A 24,015-nucleotide genomic window follows, 5' to 3' on the forward strand; every position below is an offset into this window, starting at 1 on the left:
ACTTGAAGAAACTATCAAGCGCTATGATGAAACTGGTTCTCATGAGGACCGCCACAGGGAAGGAATACCCAGAGTTCCCTCTGCTGCAGAGGATACGTTCATTAGTTAACTCCACCTCAGGTTGCAGCCCAAATAAATGCTTCACAGAGTTCAAGTAACGCACATCTCAACATCAACTGTTCAGAGGAGACTGCGTGAATCAGTCCTTCATGGTCAAATTGCTGCAAGGTAACCACTAATGAAAGGACACCAATAAGAAGAAGAGACTTGCTTGGGCCAAGAAACACGAGCAATGGACATTAGACTGGTGGAAATCAGATTTCCACCGGTCTAATGTCCAGTGCTCGTGTTTCTTGGCCCAAGCAAGTCTCCTTCTTGCTAAGCAAGTCTCCTTCTTGCTTTATACTAAGATTATTTCCAGACGAGGCATTTTTTCCAGCTGTGTGTAACTTTTTATTGAGGTCTTTTTTGGAAGTACATACAGTCAGGATTGCAGTAATGATGATCGTTGCTCAGCAACACTCCGTTCTTTTCATGAGCACCAAATTTAATTTTACATTATTAAGCTTGAAAAGCTGGTGAACGGGAAGTTTGAACGGCTGCTTCCTGAGAACATATTGTGTGAACCCAGATTCTGGTTCAGAGTTGGGGTTAAGGGTTAGGATTTAAGGTAGGGATGTCCCAGCTAGCTAGCTATCCCATCACCCACAGCAGCAGCCGGCAGGTTTGGGCCCATAGGCCCTTCACAATGTTCGTTGGATAAAATGGGGGAAGTGTTACCTCTCCAGAAGGAATGCATATGTTAATTATCATTCCGCCCACTCCACTATCAGGACCATGTGCTTTTTTTGGAACACGAAAAGGCCTTGGGTCTGAACTCTGAACTCTGAACTCTGCAGTGAAGGCTGCTGATGCCGTTGTAAAACCACAGGTCTGAATGGGAATCGTTTCCAATGATAAAAAAAAAAAAAAAAAAACATTTTTAAAGGAAAAACTTATCTAAAATACAAATATTGCCACATTCTAATAATAATAAGTTATTTAATAAGGCCATGTATGGCTTGAGAACCTGTGAAACAGTGGAGGTCAGTGCCGTTTAAGATGAGGGGGGAATCTTTTTTTTTTTCTTCATTTAAATGAGCGTGGCCTTATTTCTATTACAGCATATTGGATGACTGTCATTCATATTCCATTCACCCAGTTCAGTGTAACAGCGATAGGTTTAGGATACTACATGATACTCTAATTTGCCCTATATACATCATGAGGTTGCTACAACCTAGCCTACGAATGGAAGTTTGACACAGGTGCACAGGTCAATGAGACCAATTGGAGTAATCAAGGTGGGTGACACATTCGATACGGCCTAGCCTGCATCTAGCTGATCTGGGCTGTAAGCATTAGTCCAAGCAGTTGTGAATCTTGTGTCCCCAATCATTGCCCTGGGGGATTGGGATCATTTTTTTTTTTTTTTTTTTAGACCAAAGCTAAATGTGCCTCCTATTGGCCCTCCAACACCACTTCCAGCAGCATCTGGTCTCCCATCCAGGGACTGACCAGGACCTACCCTGCTTAGCTTCAGAAGCAAGCCAGCTGCTGTCGAACAGTGGGTTTTAATCTGTTATTTGGTGACGTGAATATATTTAGTGTTTAAACAAACAAACAAAAAAGGCTTAACTTTTTTTTAAATAGGTTATGTATTTATTTACTATGAAAATTCTTCTGTCGTCCCGTTCCTCCACTGCTGTAAAGGTTACCAGTATTTCTGCATCACTGCACACTTTGCTCTGCACTCTAACGTAGAAACACCCCCCCCCCTTGGTCTTGGTCACGTGTCTGACGTCTCACTGTATCCTAGTCATTCAGTGTCACTGTATGATGTTTTGTAAATGGAATAATTCATTCCTTCTCACCCTTCCCACTATAACACAGTAGCTAGGTGATGTGTGATGAGCTTGCTGGCATACAAACACTGCTGTGGCATCACTCAGGTGGGTCAGAGTGCTTCACCACCTACTCCTTTGCAATGAGTCCACTCTTCTTACTATGTAAAAGGACTTAGACAATGTTTCAATCACAATATCCACTCCATTTTCAAGCCATTCATCAACTCCACATCTTTCTGCCTGTCTGTCTCCTGATCCTGCTTTTTCTATATATTTTGGTTTTTGGCATATTGACATTTATCCAGACAGTGAGGAAATTGGAGGTGGGAGAAACAGTTGGAAGGGTGGACGCTGGGATTGAAATCCATTGCACTTCCTGGTCGCCCTCTGTGATATAATACAGCTTTCTGGCAGTGTTGTCGTGGTCTGTCAGACAGTCGGAGTGGTTTTACGGCTAACTCTGTCAAGGCCTCTGGGGTCAAGGCCTCTGGGGTCAGCCAGGGCTCTTAGTCACTTCCTCTCCTCCAGGTAATAACTTATGTTCCTCACATCAGGCCTGTAAACCTGTACTCACTCACACCAGACCTGCTATCCTCAGGGCACACATTCTGTTGTCTTGAGTATTAGCAATCCCATGTTAGTGTGCAGTGCAGTGCTCTGACCCTAGCTTACGTTGAGACTGAAAAGAGGATGATTTCTGAGGCATTTTGTGTCTTTTTTTAAAAATAAAGTTTTGTTTTTGGCTGGAGTGGAGGTGCTAGTACCACAAGCTTTTCTGTTTTCTTTTCTTAGAGCAGACAAGTTAGGCCCACCTGCTTGAACAGGAATGAGCCCTGTTAGCTATTTGGGTTATGGGTTCGCAGCCCCCTTCCCAAGGCATTGTGTAAACAGGAAACAGGAAACCCACCTGTCTCAGCTGGTGATGAGTATCCAAGGAGCCTGATGATGAGAAAAAGCCACCATGTATAATTAGCCATTCGGCAGGCAACCCATCACCCTCTCATTAATAGAGCTGCTAGAGCCCAGTCAGGCCTAATTGTTTATGTGCTGTCAGTCAAGTCTTTGTGCTCCCTGTATTTACCATGTCTTTACCATGGGCACCTTGGGGAGGAAACAATGGAACGTCTGTGTGCGAGTGTTGAGAGAGGGGAGAGCGCTAGCCAGCACAGAACCCCACTGCATAACTGAGTAATCACCTCGGGGCACTTCTATCCTCCAGAGCTGAGCGGGCTGCAGCCTCAGAAGAGGCCTCAGTGTTACCTTTCACAAACAGACATGCATACCACTCGCTCCGCCTGGCCTACCCACTCCCTCAGCCTGGCCTACCCACTCCCTCAGCCTGGCCTACCCACTCCCTCAGCCTGGCCTACCCACTTGCTCAGCCTGGCCTACCCACTCGCTCAGCCTGGCCTACCCACTCGCTCAGCCTGGCCTACCCACTCGCTCAGCCTGGCCTACCCACTCGCTCAGCCTGGCCTACCCACTCGCTCAGCCTGGCCTACCCACTCACTCAGCCTGGCCTACCCACTCGCTCAGCCTGGCCTACCCACTCGCTCAGCCTGGCCTACCCACTCGCTCAGCCTGGCCTACTCACTCGCTCAGCCTGGCCTACTCACTCGCTCTGCCTGGCCTACGCACTCGCTCTGCCTGGCCTACGCACTCGCTCTGCCTGGCCTACCCACTCGCTCTGGAACCAGCCCCCTGGGACCCAGGCCCTCCCAGCCCCCTGGGACCCCGACCCTCCCAGCCCTCTGGGACCCCGACCCTCCCAGCCCTCTGGGAACCCAGACCCTCCCAGCCCTCTGGGAACCCAGACCCTCCCAGCCCTCTGGGACCCAGACCCTCCCAGCCCTCTGGGACCCAGACCCTCCCAGCCACCTGGGACCCCGACCCTCCCAGCCCTCTGGGACCCAGACCCTCCCTGGCATCCCATCTCCTTCTCCACACTCATCAATCATACTGGAGCTGGACTGTCTGTCACTGCACAGGGTGTCAGATATATGCCAGCAGGACAATAAACTGATGTGGTTTCTTGACTTAATACATTTTTTTTGGAGATCGACCTCCTACACTTTGCTGCTTCACTCAACTTTCTTCGAAGGTGGTTATTAGTGTGACAATGCAGACAGTGTTTAGAGTTTTATTTTTGTTGCTTTGGGATTGTGTTGTAAAAGCCAAAATGCCTGCTCAGCAGAAAGAGCAGCATGTGTTTCTGATTGCTCTTCAACAGATTGTGTTTCCTTTAATGGTACAGCGGCTCTGTGCTGAGTTAAGACGCTGCTGTCGCACGGCGCCGGGTGCCGGGCTGGCCCTTTAGAAGCATGGTTCAAAGATACCTCAACACTCATTTAAACATAACAAGCAGTGCTCTCTCTCTCTCGCTGCCGTGCACTGCAAACCGCGGCTGCCGTGCACAAACATAAAATTCCAAAGAAAGAGGGTTCCAATTTACATGGCAAACCAAGTTCGCTCAAAGCCATAGAACAGAGATCAACAAACTATTATATTATGTTGTTACCATGGGTTCTATGACAACAGTATTCTCTTTTATGTTGTTACCATGGGTTCCATGACAACAGTATTCTCTTTTATGTTGTTACCATAGGTTCCATGACAACAGTATTCTCTTTTATGTTGTTACCATAGGTTCCATGACAACAGTATTCTCTCTAATGTTGTTACCATAGGTTCCATGACAACAGTATTCTCTTTTATGTTGTTACCATAGGTTCCATGACAACAGTATTCTCTTTTATGTTGTTACCATTAGGTTCCATGACAACAGTATTCTCTTTTATGTTGTTACCATAGGTTCCATGACAACAGTATTCTCTTTTATGTTGTTACCATAGGTTCCATGACAACAGTATTCTCTTTTATGTTGTTACCATTAGGTTCCATGACAACAGTATTCTCTTTTATGTTGTTACCATAGGTTTCATGACAACAGTATTCTATTTTATGTTGTTACCATAGGTTCCATGACAACAGTATTCTCTTTTATGTTGTTACCATTAGGTTCCATGACAACAGTATTCTCTTTTATGTTGTTACCATAGGTTCCATGACAACAGTATTCTCTTTTATGTTGTTACCATAGGTTTCATGACAACAGTATTCTCTTTTATGTTGTTACCATAGGTTCCATGACAACAGTATTCTCTTTTATGTTGTTACCATAGGTTTCATGACAACAGTATTCTCTTTTATGTTGTTACCATAGGTTCCATGACAACAGTATTCTCTTTTATGTTGTTACCATAGGTTCCATGACAACAGTATTCTCTTTTATGTTGTTACCATAGGTTCCATGACAACAGTATTCTCTTTTATGTTGTTACCATAGGTTCCATGACAACAGTATTCTCTTTTATGTTGTTACCATAGGTTCCATGACAACAGTATTCTCTTTTATGTTGTTACCATAGGTTCCATGACAACAGTATTCTCTTTTATGTTGTTACCATGGGTTCTATGACAACAGTATTCTCTTTTATGTTGTTACCATAGGTTCCATGACAACAGTATTCTCTTTTATGTTGTTACCATAGGTTCCATGACAACAGTATTCTCTTTTATGTTGTTACCATAGGTTCCATGACAACAGTATTCTCTTTTATGTTGTTACCATAGGTTTCATGACAACAGTATTCTCTTTTATGTTGTTACCATAGGTTCCATGACAACAGTATTCTCTTTTATGTTGTTACCATATGTTCCATGACAACAGTATTCTCTTTTATGTTGTTACCATAGGTTCCATGACAACATTATTCTCTCTAATGTTGTTACCATAGGTTCCATGACAACAGTATTCTCTTTTATGTTGTTACCATAGGTTCCATGACAACAGTATTCTCTTTTATGTTGTTACCATAGGTTCCATGACAACAGTATTCTATTTTATGTTGTTACCATAGGTTCCATGACAACATTATTCTCTCTAATGTTGTTACCATAGGTTCCATGACAACAGTATTCTCTCTAATGTTGTTACCATAGGTTCCATGACAACAGTATTCTCTTTTATGTTGTTACCATAGGTTCCATGACAACAGTATTCTATTTTATGTTGTTACCATATGTTCCATGACAACAGTATTCTCTTTTATGTTGTTACCATAGGTTCCATGACAACAGTATTCTCTTTTATGTTGTTACCATAGGTTCCATGACAACAGTATTCTCTTTTATGTTGTTACCATAGGTTCCATGACAACAGTATTCTCTTTTATGTTGTTACCATTAGGTTCCATGACAACAGTATTCTATTTTATGTTGTTACCATTAGGTTCCATGACAACAGTATTCTCTTTTATGTTGTTACCATATGTTCCATGACAACAGTATTCTCTTTTATGTTGTTACCATAGGTTTCATGACAACAGTATTCTCTTTTATGTTGTTACCATAGGTTCCATGACAACAGTATTCTCTTTTATGTTGTTACCATAGGTTTCATGACAACAGTATTCTCTTTTATGTTGTTACCATAGGTTCCATGACAACAGTATTCTCTTTTATGTTGTTACCATAGGTTCCATGACAACAGTATTCTCTTTTATGTTGTTACCATAGGTTCCATGACAACAGTATTCTCTTTTATGTTGTTACCATAGGTTCCATGACAACAGTATTCTCTCTAATGTTGTTACCATTAGGTTCCATGACAACAGTATTCTCTTTTATGTTGTTACCATAGGTTCCATGACAACAGTATTCTCTTTTATGTTGTTACCATAGGTTCCATGACAACAGTATTCTATTTTATGTTGTTACCATTAGGTTCCATGACAACAGTATTCTCTTTTATGTTGTTACCATATGTTCCATGACAACAGTATTCTCTTTTATGTTGTTACCATTAGGTTCCATGACAACATTATTCTCTCTAATGTTGTTACCATAGGTTCCATGACAACAGTATTCTCTTTTATGTTGTTACCATAGGTTCCATGACAACAGTATTCTCTTTTATGTTGTTACCATTAGGTTCCATGACAACAGTATTCTCTTTTATGTTGTTACCATATGTTCCATGACAACAGTATTCTCTTTTATGTTGTTACCATAGGTTCCATGACAACAGTATTCTCTTTTATGTTTGTACCATAGGTTCCATGACAACAGTATTCTCTTTTATGTTTGTACCATAGGTTCCATGACAACAGTATTCTCTTTTATGTTGTTACCATAGGTTCCATGACAACAGTATTCTCTTTTATGTTGTTACCATAGGTTCCATGACAACAGTATTCTCTTTTATGTTGTTACCATAGGTTCCATGACAACAGTATTCTCTTTTATGTTGTTACCATAGGTTCCATGACAACAGTATTCTCTTTTATGTTGTTACCATAGGTTCCATGACAACAGTATTCTCTTTTATGTTGTTACCATAGGTTTCATGACAACAGTATTCTCTTTTATGTTGTTACCATAGGTTCCATGACAACAGTATTCTCTTTTATGTTGTTACCATATGTTCCATGACAACAGTATTCTCTTTTATGTTGTTACCATAGGTTCCATGACAACATTATTCTCTCTAATGTTGTTACCATAGGTTCCATGACAACAGTATTCTCTTTTATGTTGTTACCATAGGTTCCATGACAACAGTATTCTCTTTTATGTTGTTACCATAGGTTCCATGACAACAGTATTCTATTTTATGTTGTTACCATAGGTTCCATGACAACATTATTCTCTCTAATGTTGTTACCATAGGTTCCATGACAGTACATGTTGTTACCATAGGTTCCATGACAACAGTATTCTCTCTAATGTTGTTACCATAGGTTCCATGACAACAGTATTCTCTTTAATGTTGTTACCATAGGTTCCATGACAACAGTATTCTCTCTAATGTTGTTACCATAGGTTCCATGACAACAGTATTCTCTTTTATGTTGTTATGACAACAGTATTCATATGTTCCATGACAACAGTATTCTCTTTTATGTTGTTACCATAGGTTCCATGACAACAGTATTCTCTTTTATGTTGTTACCATAGGTTCCATGACAACAGTATTCTCTTTTATGTTGTTACCATAGGTTCCATGACAACAGTATTCTCTTTTATGTTGTTACCATTAGGTTCCATGACAACAGTATTCTCTTTTATGTTGTTACCATAGGTTCCATGACAACAGTATTCTCTTTTATGTTGTTACCATAGGTTCCATGACAACAGTATTCTATTTTATGTTGTTACCATAGGTTTCATGACAACAGTATTCTCTTTTATGTTGTTACCATAGGTTCCATGACAACAGTATTCTCTTTTATGTTGTTACCATAGGTTCCATGACAACAGTATTCTCTTTTATGTTGTTACCATAGGTTCCATGACAACAGTATTCTCTTTTATGTTGTTACCATAGGTTTCATGACAACAGTATTCTCTTTTATGTTGTTACCATAGGTTCCATGACAACAGTATTCTCTTTTATGTTACCATAGGTTCCATGACAACAGTATTCTCTTTTATGTTGTTACCATAGGTTCCATGACAACAGTATTCTCTTTTATGTTGTTACCATAGGTTCCATGACGACCTCAATCTAAAGCGATGTAATTGTCCTGCACATTTTTGGTGTCCAACTGAAACTGAAATATCTATATCTTGAGTTGAACTTGTTGAAACTACTTGCACATGTGACTCAAAATGGCTTCTCATCCTCCACTTTTATGTTATTAATTGTGTGTATGCACAGTGCATTCGGAAAGTAGTCGCACCCCTTGACTTTTCACCCCCAAAAAATTACTTTACAGCCTTATTCTAAAATGTATTTCATTTTTTCTCATCAATCTACACACAATACCCCATAATGACATCACAATACCCCATAATGACATCACAATACCCCATAATGACATCACAATACCCCATAATGACATCCCAATACCCCATAATGACATCCCAATACCCCATAATGACATCCCAATACCCCATAATGACATCCCAATACCCCATAATGACATCCCAATACCCCATAATGACATCCCAATACCCCATAATGACATCCCAATACCCCATAATGACATCCCAATACCCCATAATGACATCCCAATACCCCATAATGACATCCCAATACCCCATAATGACATCCCAATACCCCATAATGACATCCCAATACCCCATAATGACATCCCAATACCCCATAATGACATCACAATACCCCATAATGACATCACAATACCCCATAATGACATCCCAATACCCCATAATGACATCCCAATACCCCATAATGACATCCCAATACCCCATAATGACATCACAATACCCCATAATGACATCACAATACCCCACAATGACATCACAATACCCCACAATGACATCACAATACATCATAATGACAAAGCAAAAACAGGTTTTTAGACATTTTTGCACATTTACACAAGTATTCAGACCTTTTACTCAGTACTTTGTTGAAGAGCCTTTTGGCAGCGATTTACAGCCTCCAGTCTTCTTGGGTATGACGCTACAAGCTTGGGACACCTGTATTTGGGGAGTTTCTCCCATTCTTCTCTCCTGATCCTCTCAAGCTCTGTCTGGTTGGATGGGGAGCGTCGCTGCACAACTATTTTCAGGTCTCTACAGAGATGTTAGATCGGGTTCAAGTCCGGGCTCTGGCTGCAGAGATGGTTGTTCCTCTGAAAGGACTAGAGCGCTGTCAGAGTGACCATCGGGTTCCTGGGCACCTCCCTGACCACGCCCCTTCTCCCCCGATCGCTCAGTTTCCCGGGCGGCCAGCTCTAGGAAGAGTCTTGGCGGTTCCAAACTTCTTCCATTTAAGAATGATGGAGGCCACTGTGTTCCTGGGAACCTTCAATGCTGCAGACATTCTTTTGGTACCCTTCCCCAGATCTGTGCCTCGACACAATTCCTTCGACCTCATGGCTTGGTCTTTGCTGAATGAATGAATGAATGAATGCTCTCCCTTTCCCCCTCCCAGGTGATGCCCTTCTCTGGCAGTCTAAATGGGGATCTCCTTCTGGGCGTGGGCAGTAGCTGCAGCGTCGGACCAGACCTCTCCCTCCCCCAGAAGGCCCTGGTTCGTTCTAGCCCTTCTGTGGCGCCCGCAGACTACCTGGAGCGTCCTGAGGTTCTGGCTCGGGGTCAGAGCGCCAACGCCACGGCGCTGCCGTTGAAGAAGGAGGTGCCCCTCCACCTGTGCAGCACCACCAACCAGCAGCACAAGCAGGTGGGTGTCCAGCAGCAGATCCCCACCAAGCTGGCAGCCCTGAGCTCAAAGAGTTCGAAGAGTGCCAAGGCCACCCACCGCACCGACAGCACAGGTAAGACCAGCCACAACACATCACCACCCTACAGTAGGATAGCAGGTCACTCCCTACTGTTGATCTATGATGTAATGTTGATCTAATGTTGATCTATGATGTAATGTTGGTCTATGATGTAATGATGATGATCTAATGTTGAATCCAAGATGGCGCCGCAGTCGGACTTCTGTTTTTGTCTTGTCCCGTCCCGTGTATATATCGTTTTCTTCGTATATATTTTTAAGTTCAATTTCCATCTATGGACTGAACATACTCTCCTGCAACCCTCCTCACCCAATGTGGTACGGATCTGCAACCCCCACCAGAAGCTAGCCAGCTAACTAGCTAGTAGTCAGTTAGCCACTACCTAGCAGTCAGTTAGCCACTACCTAGCGGTCAGTTAGCCACTACCTAGCGGTCAGTTAGCCACTACCTAGCGGTCAGTTAGCCACTACCTAGCGGTCAGTTAGCCACTACCTAGCGGTCATCACCGTTGAACATCAGCCAGTCTGCACAGCGCGATATCAACCCAGAGCATATCGGACTGCCTTGTCTCTACCACATCTCCGGATTCCTACCACAAGCTCTGAACCTTCACACCTGATCATCGCAGATAGCTAGCTGCTAGGAGTGGCTAATCCTGGCTAACGTTTCTGTCCCGACGCAAGCAACAGTTAGCCTGGAGCTAACCTCGAGCTAGACCCATCTCCAGGCTAGCCGAAGAGGTCCATCAGCCAATTCTTGGGCTACAATACCTCTTTTGCCAATTGGCCTGGACTGCCGACACGGAGACCCGCCGATCCATCACGATCGGTCTGCCGACGTAACCGTCCGAGGTGGTTTCAACAGGCTCTTCTGTTGCGACGTCCCCAGAGGCTCATCTGCTAGCCCCGGCCCGCTAGCTGTCTGAATCGTCGTGTCTCCAGCTCGCCTAGCATAGTAGCGATTACTGAATTGGTTCCCTGACTCATATATTGCTACTCACTGGACCCAATGATCACTCGGCTACACACGCCTCTCCCTTATGTCAATATGCCTTGTCTATTGCTGTTTTGGTTAGTGATTGTCTTATTTCACTGTAGAGCCTCCAGCCCTGCCCAATATGCCTTATGCCCTTTTGTTCCACCCCCCACACATGCGGTGATCTCACCTGGCTTAACTGGTGCCTCTAGAGACAAAACCTCCCTCATCGTCACTCAGTGCCTAGATTTACCTCCACTGGACTCACTTCCTACCACACCCTTGTCTGTACATTATGCCTTGAATATATTCTTCCGCACCCAGAGATCTGCTCCTTTTACTTTGTTCCCGAACACACTAGACGACCAGTTCTTATAGCCTTTACCCGTACTCTTATCATACTCCTCCTCTGTTCATCTGGTGATGTAGAGGTTAACCCAGGCCCTTGCTTGACATCATGGGAAAATCAAAAGAAATCAGCCAAGACCTCAGGAAAAAAAAAATGTGTATACCTCCACAAGTCTGGTTCATCCTTGGGAGAAATTTCCAAACGCCTGAAGGTACCACAGTCATCTGTACAAACAATAGTACCCAAGTATAAACACCATGGGACCACGCAGCCGTCATACTGCTCAGGAAGGAGACGCGTTCTGTCTCCAAGAGATGAACATACTTTGGTGCGATAAGTGCAAATCAATCCCAGAACAACAGCAAAGGACCTTGTGAAGATGCTGGAGAAAACGGGTATAAAAGTATCTATATCCACAGTAAAATGAGTCCTATATCGACAACCTGAAAGGCCGCTCAACAAGGAAGAAGCCACTGCTCCAAACCTGCCATAAAAATGCCAGACTACTGATTGCATCTGCACATGGGGACAAAGATCGTAATTTTTGGAGAAATGTCCTCTGGTCTGATGAAACAAAAATAGAACTGTTTGGCCATAATGACCATGATGTTTGGAGGAAAAATGGGGAGGCTTGCAAGCCGAAGAACACCATCCCAACCGTGAAGCACGGGGGTGGCAGCATCATGTTGTGGGGGTGCTTTGCTGCAGGAGGGACTGGTGCACTTCACAAAATAGATGGCATCATATGTAGATATATTGAAGCAACATCTCAAGACATCAGTCAGGAAGTTAAAGCTTGGTCGCAAATCCCAAATGGACAATGACACCAAGCATACTTCCAAAGTTGTGGCAAAATGGCTTAAGTGGAGTGGAGTGGCCATCACAAAGCCCTGATACTATATTTGTGGGCAGAACTGAAAAAGCATGTGCAAGCAAGGAGGCCTACAAATCTGACTCGGTCACACCACTTTGTCAGGAGGAATGGGCCAAAATTCACCCAACTTATTGTGGGAAGCTTGTGGCTACTCGAAACGTTTGACCCAAGTTAAACAATTATTATTATTTTTTATTTTTTTATTTTTTATTATTATTATTATTTTTTTTGTTGAATTTTTACCCCTTTTTCTCCCCAATTTCGTGGTATCCAATTGTTGTAGTAGCTACTATCTTGTCTCATCGCTACAACTCCCGTACGGGCTCGGGAGAGACGAAGGTTGAAAGTCATGCGTCCTCCGATACACAACCCAACCAACCACTGCTTCTTAACACAGCACGCATCCAACCCGGAAGCCAGCCGCACCAATGCGCCGGAGGAAACACCGTGCACCTGGCCACCTTGGTTAGCGCACACTGCGCCCAGCCCGCCACAGGAGTCGCTGGTGCATGTAATGTGTATGTAAACTTCTGACATTTCACATAATTAAAATAAAGTGGTGATCCTAACTGACCTAAGATGGGGAAGTTTTACTAGGATTAAATGTCAGGAGTTGTGAAAAACTGAGTTTAAATGTATTTGGCTAAGGTGTATGTAAACTTCCGACTTCAACTGTTTGTGTCTGGTTAGACTGTAAACTCTCCTTCCAGACTCACAGTAAGCATCTCCAATCCAAAATTAAATCTAGAATCGGCTTCCTATATTGCAACAAAGCGTCCTTCACGCATGCTGCCAAACATACCCTTGTAAAACTGACCATCCTACCGATCCTTGACTTCGGTGATGTCATTTACAACATAGCCTCCAACACTCTACTCAGCAAACTGGATGTAGTCTATCACAGTGCCATCCATTTTGTCACCAAAGCCCCATATACTACCCACCACTGCGACCTGTATGCTCTCGTTGGCTGGCCCTCGCTACATGTTCGCCCTCGTTGGCTGGCCCTCGCTACATGTTCGCCCTCGTTGGCTGGCCCTCGCTACATGTTCGCCCTCGTTGGCTGGCCCTCGCTACATGTTCGCCGCTTTTGTCGCACTGCTTTGCTTTATCTTGGCCAGGTTGCAAATGAGAACTTACTCTCAACTGGCCTACCTGGTTAAATAAAGGTGTTCTCAACTGGCCTACCTGGTTAAATAAAGGTGTTCTCAACTGGGCCTACCTGGTTAAATAAAGGTGTTCTCAACTGGCCTACCTGGTTAAATAAAGGTGTTCTCAACTAGCCCACCTGGTTAAATAAAGGTGTTCTCAACTAGCCCACCTGGTTAAATAAAGGTGTTCTCAACTAGCCCACCTGGTTAAATAAAGGTGTTCTCAACTAGCCTACCTGGTTAAATAAAGGTGTTCTCAACTAGCCTACCTGGTTAAATAAAGGTGTTCTCAACTGGCCTACCTGGTTAAATAAAGGTGTTCTCAACTGGCCTACCTGGTTAAATAAAGGTGTTCTCAACTAGCCCACCTGGTTAAATAAAGGTGTTCTCAACTAGCCTACCTGGTTAAATAAAGGTGTTCTCAACTAGCCCACCTGGTTAAATAAAGGTGTTCTCAACTGGCCTACCTGGTTAAATAAAGGTGTTCTCAACTAGCCCACCTGGTTAAATAAAGGTGTTCTCAACTAGCCTACCTGGTTAAATAAAGGTGTTCTCAACTGGCCCACCTGGTTAAATAAAGGTGTTCTCAACTAGCCCACCTGGTTAAATAAAGGTGTTCTCAACTGGCCTACCTGGTTAAATAAAGGTGTTCTCAACTAGCCCACCTGGTTAAATAAAGGTGTTCTCAACTGGCCTACCTGGTTAAATAAAGGTGTTCTCAACTAGCCTACCTGGTTAAATAAAGGTGTTCTCAACTGGCCTACCTGGTTAAATAAAGGTGTTCTCAACTAGCCTACCTGGTTAAATAAAGGTGTTCTCAACTAGCCTACCTGGTTAAATAAAGGTGTTTTCAACTGGCCTACCTGGTTAAATAAAGGTGTTCTCAACTAGCCTACCTGGTTAAATAAAGGTGTTCTCAACTGGCCTACCTGGTTAAATAAAGGTGTTCTCAACTAGCCTACCTGGTTAAATAAAGGTGTTCTCAACTAGCCTAACCTGGTTAAATAAAGGTGTTCTCAACTTGCCTACCTGGTTAAATAAAGGTGTTCTCAACTAGCCTACCTGGTTAAATAAAGGTGTTCTCAACTAGCCTACCTGGTTAAATAAAGGTGTTCTCAACTAGCCTACCTGGTTAAATAAAGGTGTTCTCAACTAGCCTACCTGGTTAAATAAAGGTGTTCTCAACTAGCCTACCTGGTTAAATAAAGGTGTTCTCAACTAGCCTACCTGGTTAAATAAAGGTGTTCTCAACTGGCCTACCTGGTTAAATAAAGGGGAAATAAAAAAAAAACGTATTTTCTTTGTTGAGCTCAGGAAATGTAAATAAAATTAAACGGTAGCCACACCCTGCACTAGTAAAAGCTGACTATGTAGGTTAAAGGCTGACTATGTAGGTTAAAGGCTGACTATGTAGGTTAAAGGCTGACTATGTAGGTTAAAGGCTGACTATGTAGGTTAAAGGCTGACTATGTAGGTTAAAGGCTGACTATGTAGGTTAAAGGCTGACTATGTAGGTTAAAGGCTGACTATGTAGGTTAAAGGCTGACTATGTAGGTTAAAGGCTGACTATGTAGGTTAAAGGCTGACTATGTAGGTTAAAGGCTGACTATGTAGGTTAAAGGCTGACTATGTAGGTTAAAGGCTGACTATGTAGGTTAAAGGCTGACTATGTAGGTTAAAGGCTGACTATGTAGGTTAAAGGCTGACTATGCAGGTTAAAGGCTGACTATGCAGGTTAAAGGCTGACTATGCAGGTTAAAGGCTGACTATGCAGGTTAAAGGCTGACTATGTAGGTTAAAGGCTGACTATGTAGGTTAAAGGCTGACTATGTAGGTTAAAGGCTGACTATGTAGGTTAAAGGCTGACTATGTAGGTTAAAGGCTGACTATGTAGGTTAAAGGCTGACTATGTAGGTTAAAGGCTGACTATGTAGGTTAAAGGCTGACTATGTAGGTTAAAGGCTGACTATGTAGGTTAATGGCTGACTATGTAGGTTAAAGGCTGACTATGTAGGTTAAAGGCTGACTATGTAGGTTAAAGGCTGACTATGTAGGTTAAAGGCTGACTATGTAGGTTAAAGGCTGACTATGCAGGTTAAAGGCTGACTATGTAGGTTAAAGGCTGACTATGTAGGTTAAAGGCTGACTATGTAGGTTAAAGGCTGACTATGTAGGTTAAAGGCTGACTATGCAGGTTAAAGGCTGACTATGTAGGTTAAAGGCTGACTATGCAGGTTAAAGGCTGACTATGTAGGTTAAAGGCTGACTATGTAGGTTAAAGGCTGACTATGTAGGTTAAAGGCTGACTATGTAGGTTAAAGGCTGACTATGCAGGTTAAAGGCTGACTATGCAGGTGAAAGTCTGCCTCTCAAACACACCTATCTCCTGAAGCGTCCTAAGCAGACACACCACTGTGAGGCTATTTACTTCAGGATCAGGTGGGACTTTCTGCTACGTGAGAAGACCGTACAAATCGAAGCCTGCCTGGTGCCTCTGGTCGAACAGTGTGATACCTACACCCTGGCTTCTGAAAACACGTCTCTGGCCTTACTGATCTTAGTGGTGCTCCATCATGATCACATTAGCTGCTGTGAACTGGCCAATAACACAGTAATTGGAATGGAATGGAATGTAATGGGACTGTCCTCTGTTCTCTCCCCTCTCTCTCTGTCTTTGTTCTCTCCCCTCTCTCTCTCTCTCTCTCTGTTCTCTCTCCTCTCTCTCTCTCTCTGTTCTCTCTCCTCTCTCTCTCTCTGTTCTCTCTCTCCCCCTCCCCCTCCCTCTCTCCCCCTCCCCCCCCCTCTCTCTCCCCCTCCCCCCCCCTCTCTCTCCCCCCTCCCCCCCCTCTCTCTCTCCCTCCCCCCTCTCTCTCTCCCCCTCCCCCTCTCTCTCTCCCTCCCCCCTCTCTCTCTCCCTCCCCTCGCTCTCTCTCTGTTCTCCCCCCTCTCTCTGTCTCCCCCCTCTCTCTGTCTCCCCCTCTCTCTCTCTGTCCCCCCCTCTCTCTCTCTCTGTTCTCTCCCCTCTCTCTCTCACCCTCTCTCTCTCCCCCTCCCCCTCTCTCTCTCTCCCTCCCTCTCTCTCTCTCCCCCTCTCTCTCTCTCTCTGTCCCCCCCTCTCTCTCTGTATCTGTTCTCTCTCTCTTACCCTCTCGCTGTTGCGCTCTTTTTCTACCAACCCCCTCATCTCTGTCCCCCCCCCCCCCTCTCCCAGCCTCTCTGGATATGAAGCAAATGCTGCCTATGAAGTTGTCAGCCAAAGAGGACGGCACTCTGAAAGCCAAGCGCTCCATCAGCCCTAACCAGCAGCTTCCTCACACCCTAGTCCACTCCCAGTCCATGCACTTGACAGGTAACACACACATTCGCAAACTCACACACACACTCTCGCTCTCTCTCACTCTCACTCACTCACACACACACCACTACCCCTATCTAAAACCAAATGGCTGAGTGCTATCTCTCTGGCTCTCTTCCCCACAGTTTCATCGAGCCTTCCAGACAGGGGGCCAGAAAACCAGCCCGCCGGCCTACAGAAGCCCCCCAGCCAGGCCTCCAACCCCCTGCACATTCACACCCAGCCCCAGGCTCCTAACCCCCTCCATACCCAGAGCCCTAACCCCCCTCCAGCACAGGCCCCTGTCCACAGCCACAGCCTGCCCCCTCCATGCAGGATCCCTGAGGATGTAATCTTCTTCTGAGCCCCCCGTCCCCCCCACGTCAGTCAGGGACCAAAGGGAGGCCTGTGATGTCACATCTCTAGAAACCGTTCAGATCTGGGACGCAACACGTTGCCGTAAAAAAAAGAGTCATTTAAAACATGTAAAAAAGATAACTCTGTTCATTCTTAGAAGAATCTATATAATCACGTCTCCCTAAAACTAATTCCAATAATTGTTTTGAATCATTTGTTTTATTGAACCGCCGATTGTTGAATATGAAGAAAGACAACTATGATTAATATGAAGGTTTATTTTAAACATGAAGGGGTCACGTGACGTTCTGGACAAATCCAGAAAGGAGAGGGGGGGGGGTTGGAGAGCGAGTTTGGGGAGCGAGTTTGGGGAGCGAGTTTGGAGAGCGAGTTTGGAGAGCGAGTTTGGAGAGCGCGATTGGAGAGCGCGATTGGAGAGCGCGATTGGAGAGCGATTGGGGAGGAGAGGGATTGGGTAGAGAGGGGAGGAGAGGGATTGGGTAGAGAGGGGAGGAGAGGGATTGGGTAGAGAGAGGAGGAGAGGGATTGGGTAGAGAGAGGAGGAGAGGGATTGGGTAGAGAGAGAAGGAGAGGGATTGGGTAGAGAGAGGAGGAGAGGGATTGGGGAGTGAGAGGGGGAGAGTCTCCTGACATAATGTACACCTTTTGGAAGCAGTGGAGCCACAGGAAGCGTCAGACTGATGGCATCGCTCGATGTCCTGTGTGTTGTTTTATTTTGCACAGTCCAAATACTCCTTTTACAGGCCGACGTGACGTTACTGTGATGCTTTGGACTTTGGGTGGACCCATCAATTAAGTTGTAACTATGAAGGGTTAATTTTATTTCAGTGTTGTTGTTTTTTTCTTCCCTTAATCATGTGTTTCTCGAAAAGACTGAACAGTTGTTGTGCAGTTGTTGTAATTGATATTGGCTCCTTTTGTTGAAGATGTCTTGGTTCGGTCCACTGTTGGGACAGACGGGCTTATTTAAAATAACATTTTATTTTCATTTTAATCTAACTGTAAACAGAATGTTTGATTTGATTTTAGAGAATTGACTTTAAATACCGCTAGCCATAGACGAGTTATCTTATTTAGAACGTCATCATTATAATTCATACCAGATTTTGAATCGACGGCTTTTTTAAACGCTTCCATTGTAATTGTATTCAGCGTGTGTAAATACAACCAACCTTGTTGTGTAGCGAAGATTATTTGAACATGAAGCCATTCTGTATAACCAACAATGACTTAGGGATGCTGTGACACTGGTTTAGACGTCTCCCTAGCACTGCCTGGGTCCCAGGGCGAGGGCCACTCTCATGGCATCCCCTTCCTAATTTCTGTCTAGGCACACGGACCATTTCATACATAATGAGAATATGGAAGGGGGGGGTGTCACAGAATGGTTAGATAAGCAGTAGTGCGGACACTGAAGGATTTCATAGCTTGATTATACTGTAAAGCTGTAAACCATTTAAGTAATGTTTAAACAAGCCAGTATCTTACAAATGTAAGATGTATCATTCAGTTTTTATTGATTAAGTTTGGTGTGATTTTGCAATTGCAGCAGGTCCTGAATCACAACGTGGTTTCCACACATGTCCTTCAGCCTGGTCATTAGTCTGAAGAATGCAGTGGGCCTCATGCAGGAGTGTCTTGTTTTCCCCTGTTTCTTTACAAAACTATTTAGTTACCTCTGTGTCTGTATAGCTGGGCGTGTGTGTGTGTGTGTGTGGTGGAATACATGTCTCTAATAGGGAAGGCAAAGCATTCCCTGACAGGTTGAGTGGTACATGATCATTGTGATCACTTGTTAGCCGGACCTTTCGGAACAAGTCTTGTTCAAGTGCATTCTGTTTTGGACCCTGTGTTTCTGATATACAGGTAACTGCCGAAACAAAGGACATCTTGAGTAAATGAGGGATACTAAGTACACTATATATACAAAAGTATGTTAAAATAGTTGGATTTTCATCAATTTTAGCCACACCCATGCTGACGGATGTATTAAAAAAAATTGCACACTGCCATGCAATCTCCATAGACAAACATTGTCAGTAGAATGCCCTTACTGAAAACCTCTGACTTTCAACGTGACACCCGCCATAGGATGCCACCTTTCCAACAAGTCAGTTTGTCAAGTTTATGAGCTGCCCCAGTCAACTGTAAGTGCTGTTATTGTGAAGTGGAAACGTCTAGGAGCAACAACGGCTCAGCCGCGAAGTGGTAGGCCACACAATCTCACAGAACAGGACCTCTTTATTTGGGCAGGTACCTGTATATTCTCTGCATGGACAGCCATTGAGTATACATGAGGGTGGCGATGGATAGTCCTGGTGCTCTGAGTTAGCAACATGTAAAGCTATTGGACCACCGGCCTAATTCTGATTCCGGTGACATTTCATAACTCCACAAGAAAAGAGTAAGCTATAATTCAGTTTTGTGGTACAGATGTTTTATCTCTTAACCTGTGTTTTTTGGAAACGATGAAGGCAAAGTTGGCTCTTATTTTATACTAAATAAAAATATAAACGCAACATGTAACATTTTCATCGATTTTACTGAGTTACAGTTCAAATAAGGAAATCAGTACATTGAAATACCATTTTCACATGGATTTCACATGACTGGGCAGGGGTGCAACCATGGGTGGGTGCCAGGCCCAGCCAATCAGAATGAGTTTTTACGACAAAAGGGCTTTATAACAGACAGAAATACTCCTTTCAACAGCTGTCCGGGTGGCTGGTCTCTGATGATCCCGCAGGTGAAGAAGCCAGATGTGGAGGTCCTGGGCTGGTGTGATTACACGTGGTCTGTGGATGTGAGGCCAGTTGGACGTACTGACAAATTCGCTAAAATGATGTTGGAGACTTATAGTAGAGAAATGAACATTTAATTATCTGGCAACAGCTTTGGCGGACATTCCTGCAGTCAGCATGCCAATTGCGCGCTCCCTCAAAACTTGAGACATCTGTGGCATTGTGTTGTGTGACAAAACCGCACATTTTAGTGTCATTTTTATTGTCCCCAGCACAAGGTGCACCTGTGTAATGATCATGCCGTTTTAATCAGCTTCCTGACATGCTACACCAGTCCGGTGGATGGATTATCTTGGCAAAGGAGAAGGGCTCTCAAACTGGGACGTAAACACATTTGAGAGAAATAAGCTTTTTGTGCGTGCGTATGGAACAATTCTGGCATCTTTTATTTCAGCTCATGAAACGTGGGACCAAACACTTTACATGTTGCATGTTATATTTTTGTTCTGTAAAGAACTGGTACTCTAATCATTGTTTTGCCGTTATAACACCGACGTTGTGTAGCAGTAGTTGGCGACTCATTTATTTTACATTTCATTTCACCTGGTTAACCAAAGACATTTTCATATTTGACCTAATGCTTTATGGTGTCTTATTGAAACTGATATGAAAAGGTTATTTTTTGGAGATGACGCGACGAAGAATCATTGCTTGATTTGAAGATTCATCCGAGGTCCATGTTTTTTAAAATATGTGATGTCACTGGTCTGAGAGATGATGATTCATCTGAGGTCCATGTTTTTAAAGATGTGATGTCACTGGTCTAAGAGATGATTCATCCGAGGTCCATGTTTTTAAAGATGTGAGAGATGTCACTGGTCTGAGAGATGATTCATCCGAGGTCCATGTTTTTAAAGATGTGAGAGATGTCACTGGTCTGAGAGATGATTCATCCGAGGTCCATGTTTTTAAAGATGTGATGTCACTGGTCTGAGAGATGATTCATCTGAGGTCCATGTTTTTAAAAGATGTGATGTCACTGGTCTGAGAGATGATTCATCTGAGGTTCATGTTTTTAAAGATGTGAGAGATGTCACTGGTCTGAGAGATGATTCATCTGAGGTTCATGTTTTTAAAGATGTGACCATTTCTAAAGTCTTACATTTCCTCTAGCTCTACTGGAATCTGAGTTTGAGTCTTACTCAAACAAGAGAGCCGTGTGTGTGTGTATGTGTGTATGTGTGTGTGTGCGTGTGATTGTGTGCGTGCGTGCGAGAGAGAGAGAAAACCCCCGTCAATGTTAACAATATTGCCTAACTGAAAGGTTTCTAGAAGTTGTTTTATTTCCTTGCTTGTGTGTTTCTACAGATACAAGTATGATGATCCAGAATTTATAAAGAACCAAGATCATGTTGTGTACTGCCAATTACCACGAGTCACTTTGGATAGTAGCATACTTGAAGGGGAAATGAATGTCCTTAATAATAATAATAATAATAATGCTTAGTAATGTGAGGTTGGTTCTAACTTTTATCTATCGCTTTCCGTCTTTATTTAGTCTTTTTTGTAGCAGCACACAGCAAGGATGATTTTATTGTGCCGTTGTAGTTTGTTGACCGTCGGATGTAGAGACCTAAGAGACGCATGAAACTGCTGCCTTAGAGAAATCAGCTTTTTTAGGAATAAATGTTTTTCAAACTAAGTGTTGTGGGTTTGTTTTATTTGCTAGGGATTTTTAAGTGTTTATTACGTATGGATTACTGGGCTCGCATGAACACAACCATTTATCATCTCATATTTCCCAGCATGATTAACTTAGCTAGTTACCTTCCCGGTTGAAAGTTAACTGGTTGTCGGTTAATGTGATTTGTACATTTTTAATTTTGTGTGTTATTTCAAAGGATATGTTTTTATTTATTTTTTTACTCGTTTCCTAAATATCCTGGAAGTTTTAACATTTGCAGTAGGGCCACGTTTTGTTTATTGTAATGGCCACTACATTCATTAAATATTCCGTGAAAATACATGGTCTAGACCAGGGGTGTCAAACTCGTTCCATGGAGGGCCTAGTGCAGCGTTTCCCCAAACTCGTTCCCATGGAGGGCCTAGTGCAGCGTTTCCCCAAACTCGTTCCCATGGAGGGCCTAGTGCAGCGTTTCCCCAAACTCGTTCCATGGAGGGCCTAGTGCAGCGTTTCCCCAAACTCGTTCCATGGAGGGCCTAGTGCAGCGTTTCCCCAAACTCAGTCCTCACGACCCCAAGGGGAACAAAATGTAGTTTGTTTTTTGTTGCCTTAACGCTATACAGCTGATTCAAATAATCAACGCTTGGAAAGAGTTTGACACCTGATCTAGACTTACGAGTGGCTGTCATGGCATTCTATGATATTATTGGCTAAATGGAAAAACCAGAAGAGAACAGTGGGAAACCTGTTGGCAGAATGTTTGCTCTTCCTCGTTTGTCGTGCTGTTGCAGACAAAAGGCAGTTTTTCAGGTGTTGTGGTTGTGTCGTTAAGTCCCTGCAGGACATCCGGTCCTTCTGCTATTCTTTTATCTTCTCTGGCTTGTGGAGAAGAACTGCAGCTCGCTCTCCTCTCAATAGGCAACCGTTTGGAAAACACTGTGTTTCCCTGCTCGTGGTCTAAGAGGCCTGTGGTGGTGTGATGATGTCACTTCTGGGCAACACAAAGAAACTTGTTGAAAGACGATGCTGACCATCTCCAGCCTGGTCTCAGAGACAAGATGTAACATAGTAAACATACATCCGGGACACTCAAATTAGTACAGTATATGTTTGGTATGGTTACATGAGACAGAAGTTTACTTAAAGCAAAAAAGAAAGTAGGGTGGTTGGTTGTTTGGGAGTATAACACGAACGTCTAGCAACTCAAAGGTTGTGTGTTCGAATCTCATCATGGAAAACTTTAGCATTTCAGCTGATTTGCAACTACTTAGCATGTTAGCTAATCCATTCCCTAACCTTAAACCTTTAACCTAACTCTTAACCCGAACCCCTAGCCTAGCTAACGTTAGCCACTCAGCCAGCTGAGCAGATAATTATATCCGGTAACAAATTGTGTCTTGGCTAATTAAAATCGGTCACGTTTCACTAAATCATCCTTAGCAAAATCCACCTACACCTTCTGATCAGGTGTTGTGATACTGATTGTCGCCTACAGCTCTATCTAGTGGTCGCGTGGGGGATGACAACTGTAGCATTGTAGCTAACCCTAACCCTTTTCCTAACCTGCTACGTTAATTATCCTAACCTGCTACGTTAATTATCCTAACCTGCTACGTTAATTATCCTAACCTGCTACGTTAATTATCCTAACCTGCTACGTTAATTATCCTAACCTGCTACGTTAATTATCCTAACCTGCTACGTTAATTATCCTAACCTGCTACGTTAATTATCCTAACCTGCTACGTTAATTATCCTAACCTGCTACGTTAATTATCCTAACCTGCTACGTTAATTATCCTAACCTGCCACGTTAATTATCCTAACCTGCCACGTTAATTATCCTAACCTGCTACGTTAATTATCCTAACCTGCTACGTTAATTATCCTAACCTGCTACGTTAATTATCCTAACCTGCTACGTTAATTATCCTAACCTGCTACGTTAATTATCCTAACCTGCTACGTTAATTATCCTAACCTGCTACGTTAATTATCCTAACCTGCTACGTTAATTATCCTAACCTGCTACGTTAATTATCCTAACCTGCCACGTTAATTATCCTAACCTGCCACGTTAATTATCCTAACCTGCTACGTTAATTATCCTAACCTGCTACGTTAATTATCCTAACCTGCTACGTTAATTATCCTAACCTGCTACGTTAATTATCCTAACCTGCTACGTTAATTATCCTAACCTGCTACGTTAATTATCCTAACCTGCTACGTTAATTATCCTAACCTGCTACGTTAATTATCCTAACCTGCTACGTTAATTATCCTAACCTGCTACGTTAATTATCCTAACCTGCTACGTTAATTATCCTAACCTGCTACGTAAACAAACCATCTGTGGTGACAAGTCAA

General features: G+C 43.4%; 1 protein-coding gene across 1 annotated transcript in view; it reads left to right on the forward strand.

The window, feature by feature from the left end:
• Nucleotides 1–17,828, forward strand: part of LOC139398194 (rho guanine nucleotide exchange factor 18-like) — a gene marked incomplete at its 5' end in the record, with an annotated part of 39,529 nt that extends 21,701 nt beyond the window's left edge. The window contains 3 exons of the mRNA XM_071144314.1: nucleotides 9,850–10,192; nucleotides 16,720–16,857; nucleotides 16,989–17,828. Coding sequence (XP_071000415.1) covers nucleotides 9,850–10,192; nucleotides 16,720–16,857; nucleotides 16,989–17,206 — 699 coding nt within the window. The remainder of the gene's footprint in view (nucleotides 1–9,849; nucleotides 10,193–16,719; nucleotides 16,858–16,988) is intronic.
• Nucleotides 17,829–24,015: the final 6,187 nt, after the last annotated feature.

This window comes from Oncorhynchus clarkii, unplaced genomic scaffold (genome assembly GCF_045791955.1).
Source record: "Oncorhynchus clarkii lewisi isolate Uvic-CL-2024 unplaced genomic scaffold, UVic_Ocla_1.0 unplaced_contig_11023_pilon_pilon, whole genome shotgun sequence".
NCBI classification, from domain to species: domain Eukaryota; kingdom Metazoa; phylum Chordata; class Actinopteri; order Salmoniformes; family Salmonidae; genus Oncorhynchus; species Oncorhynchus clarkii.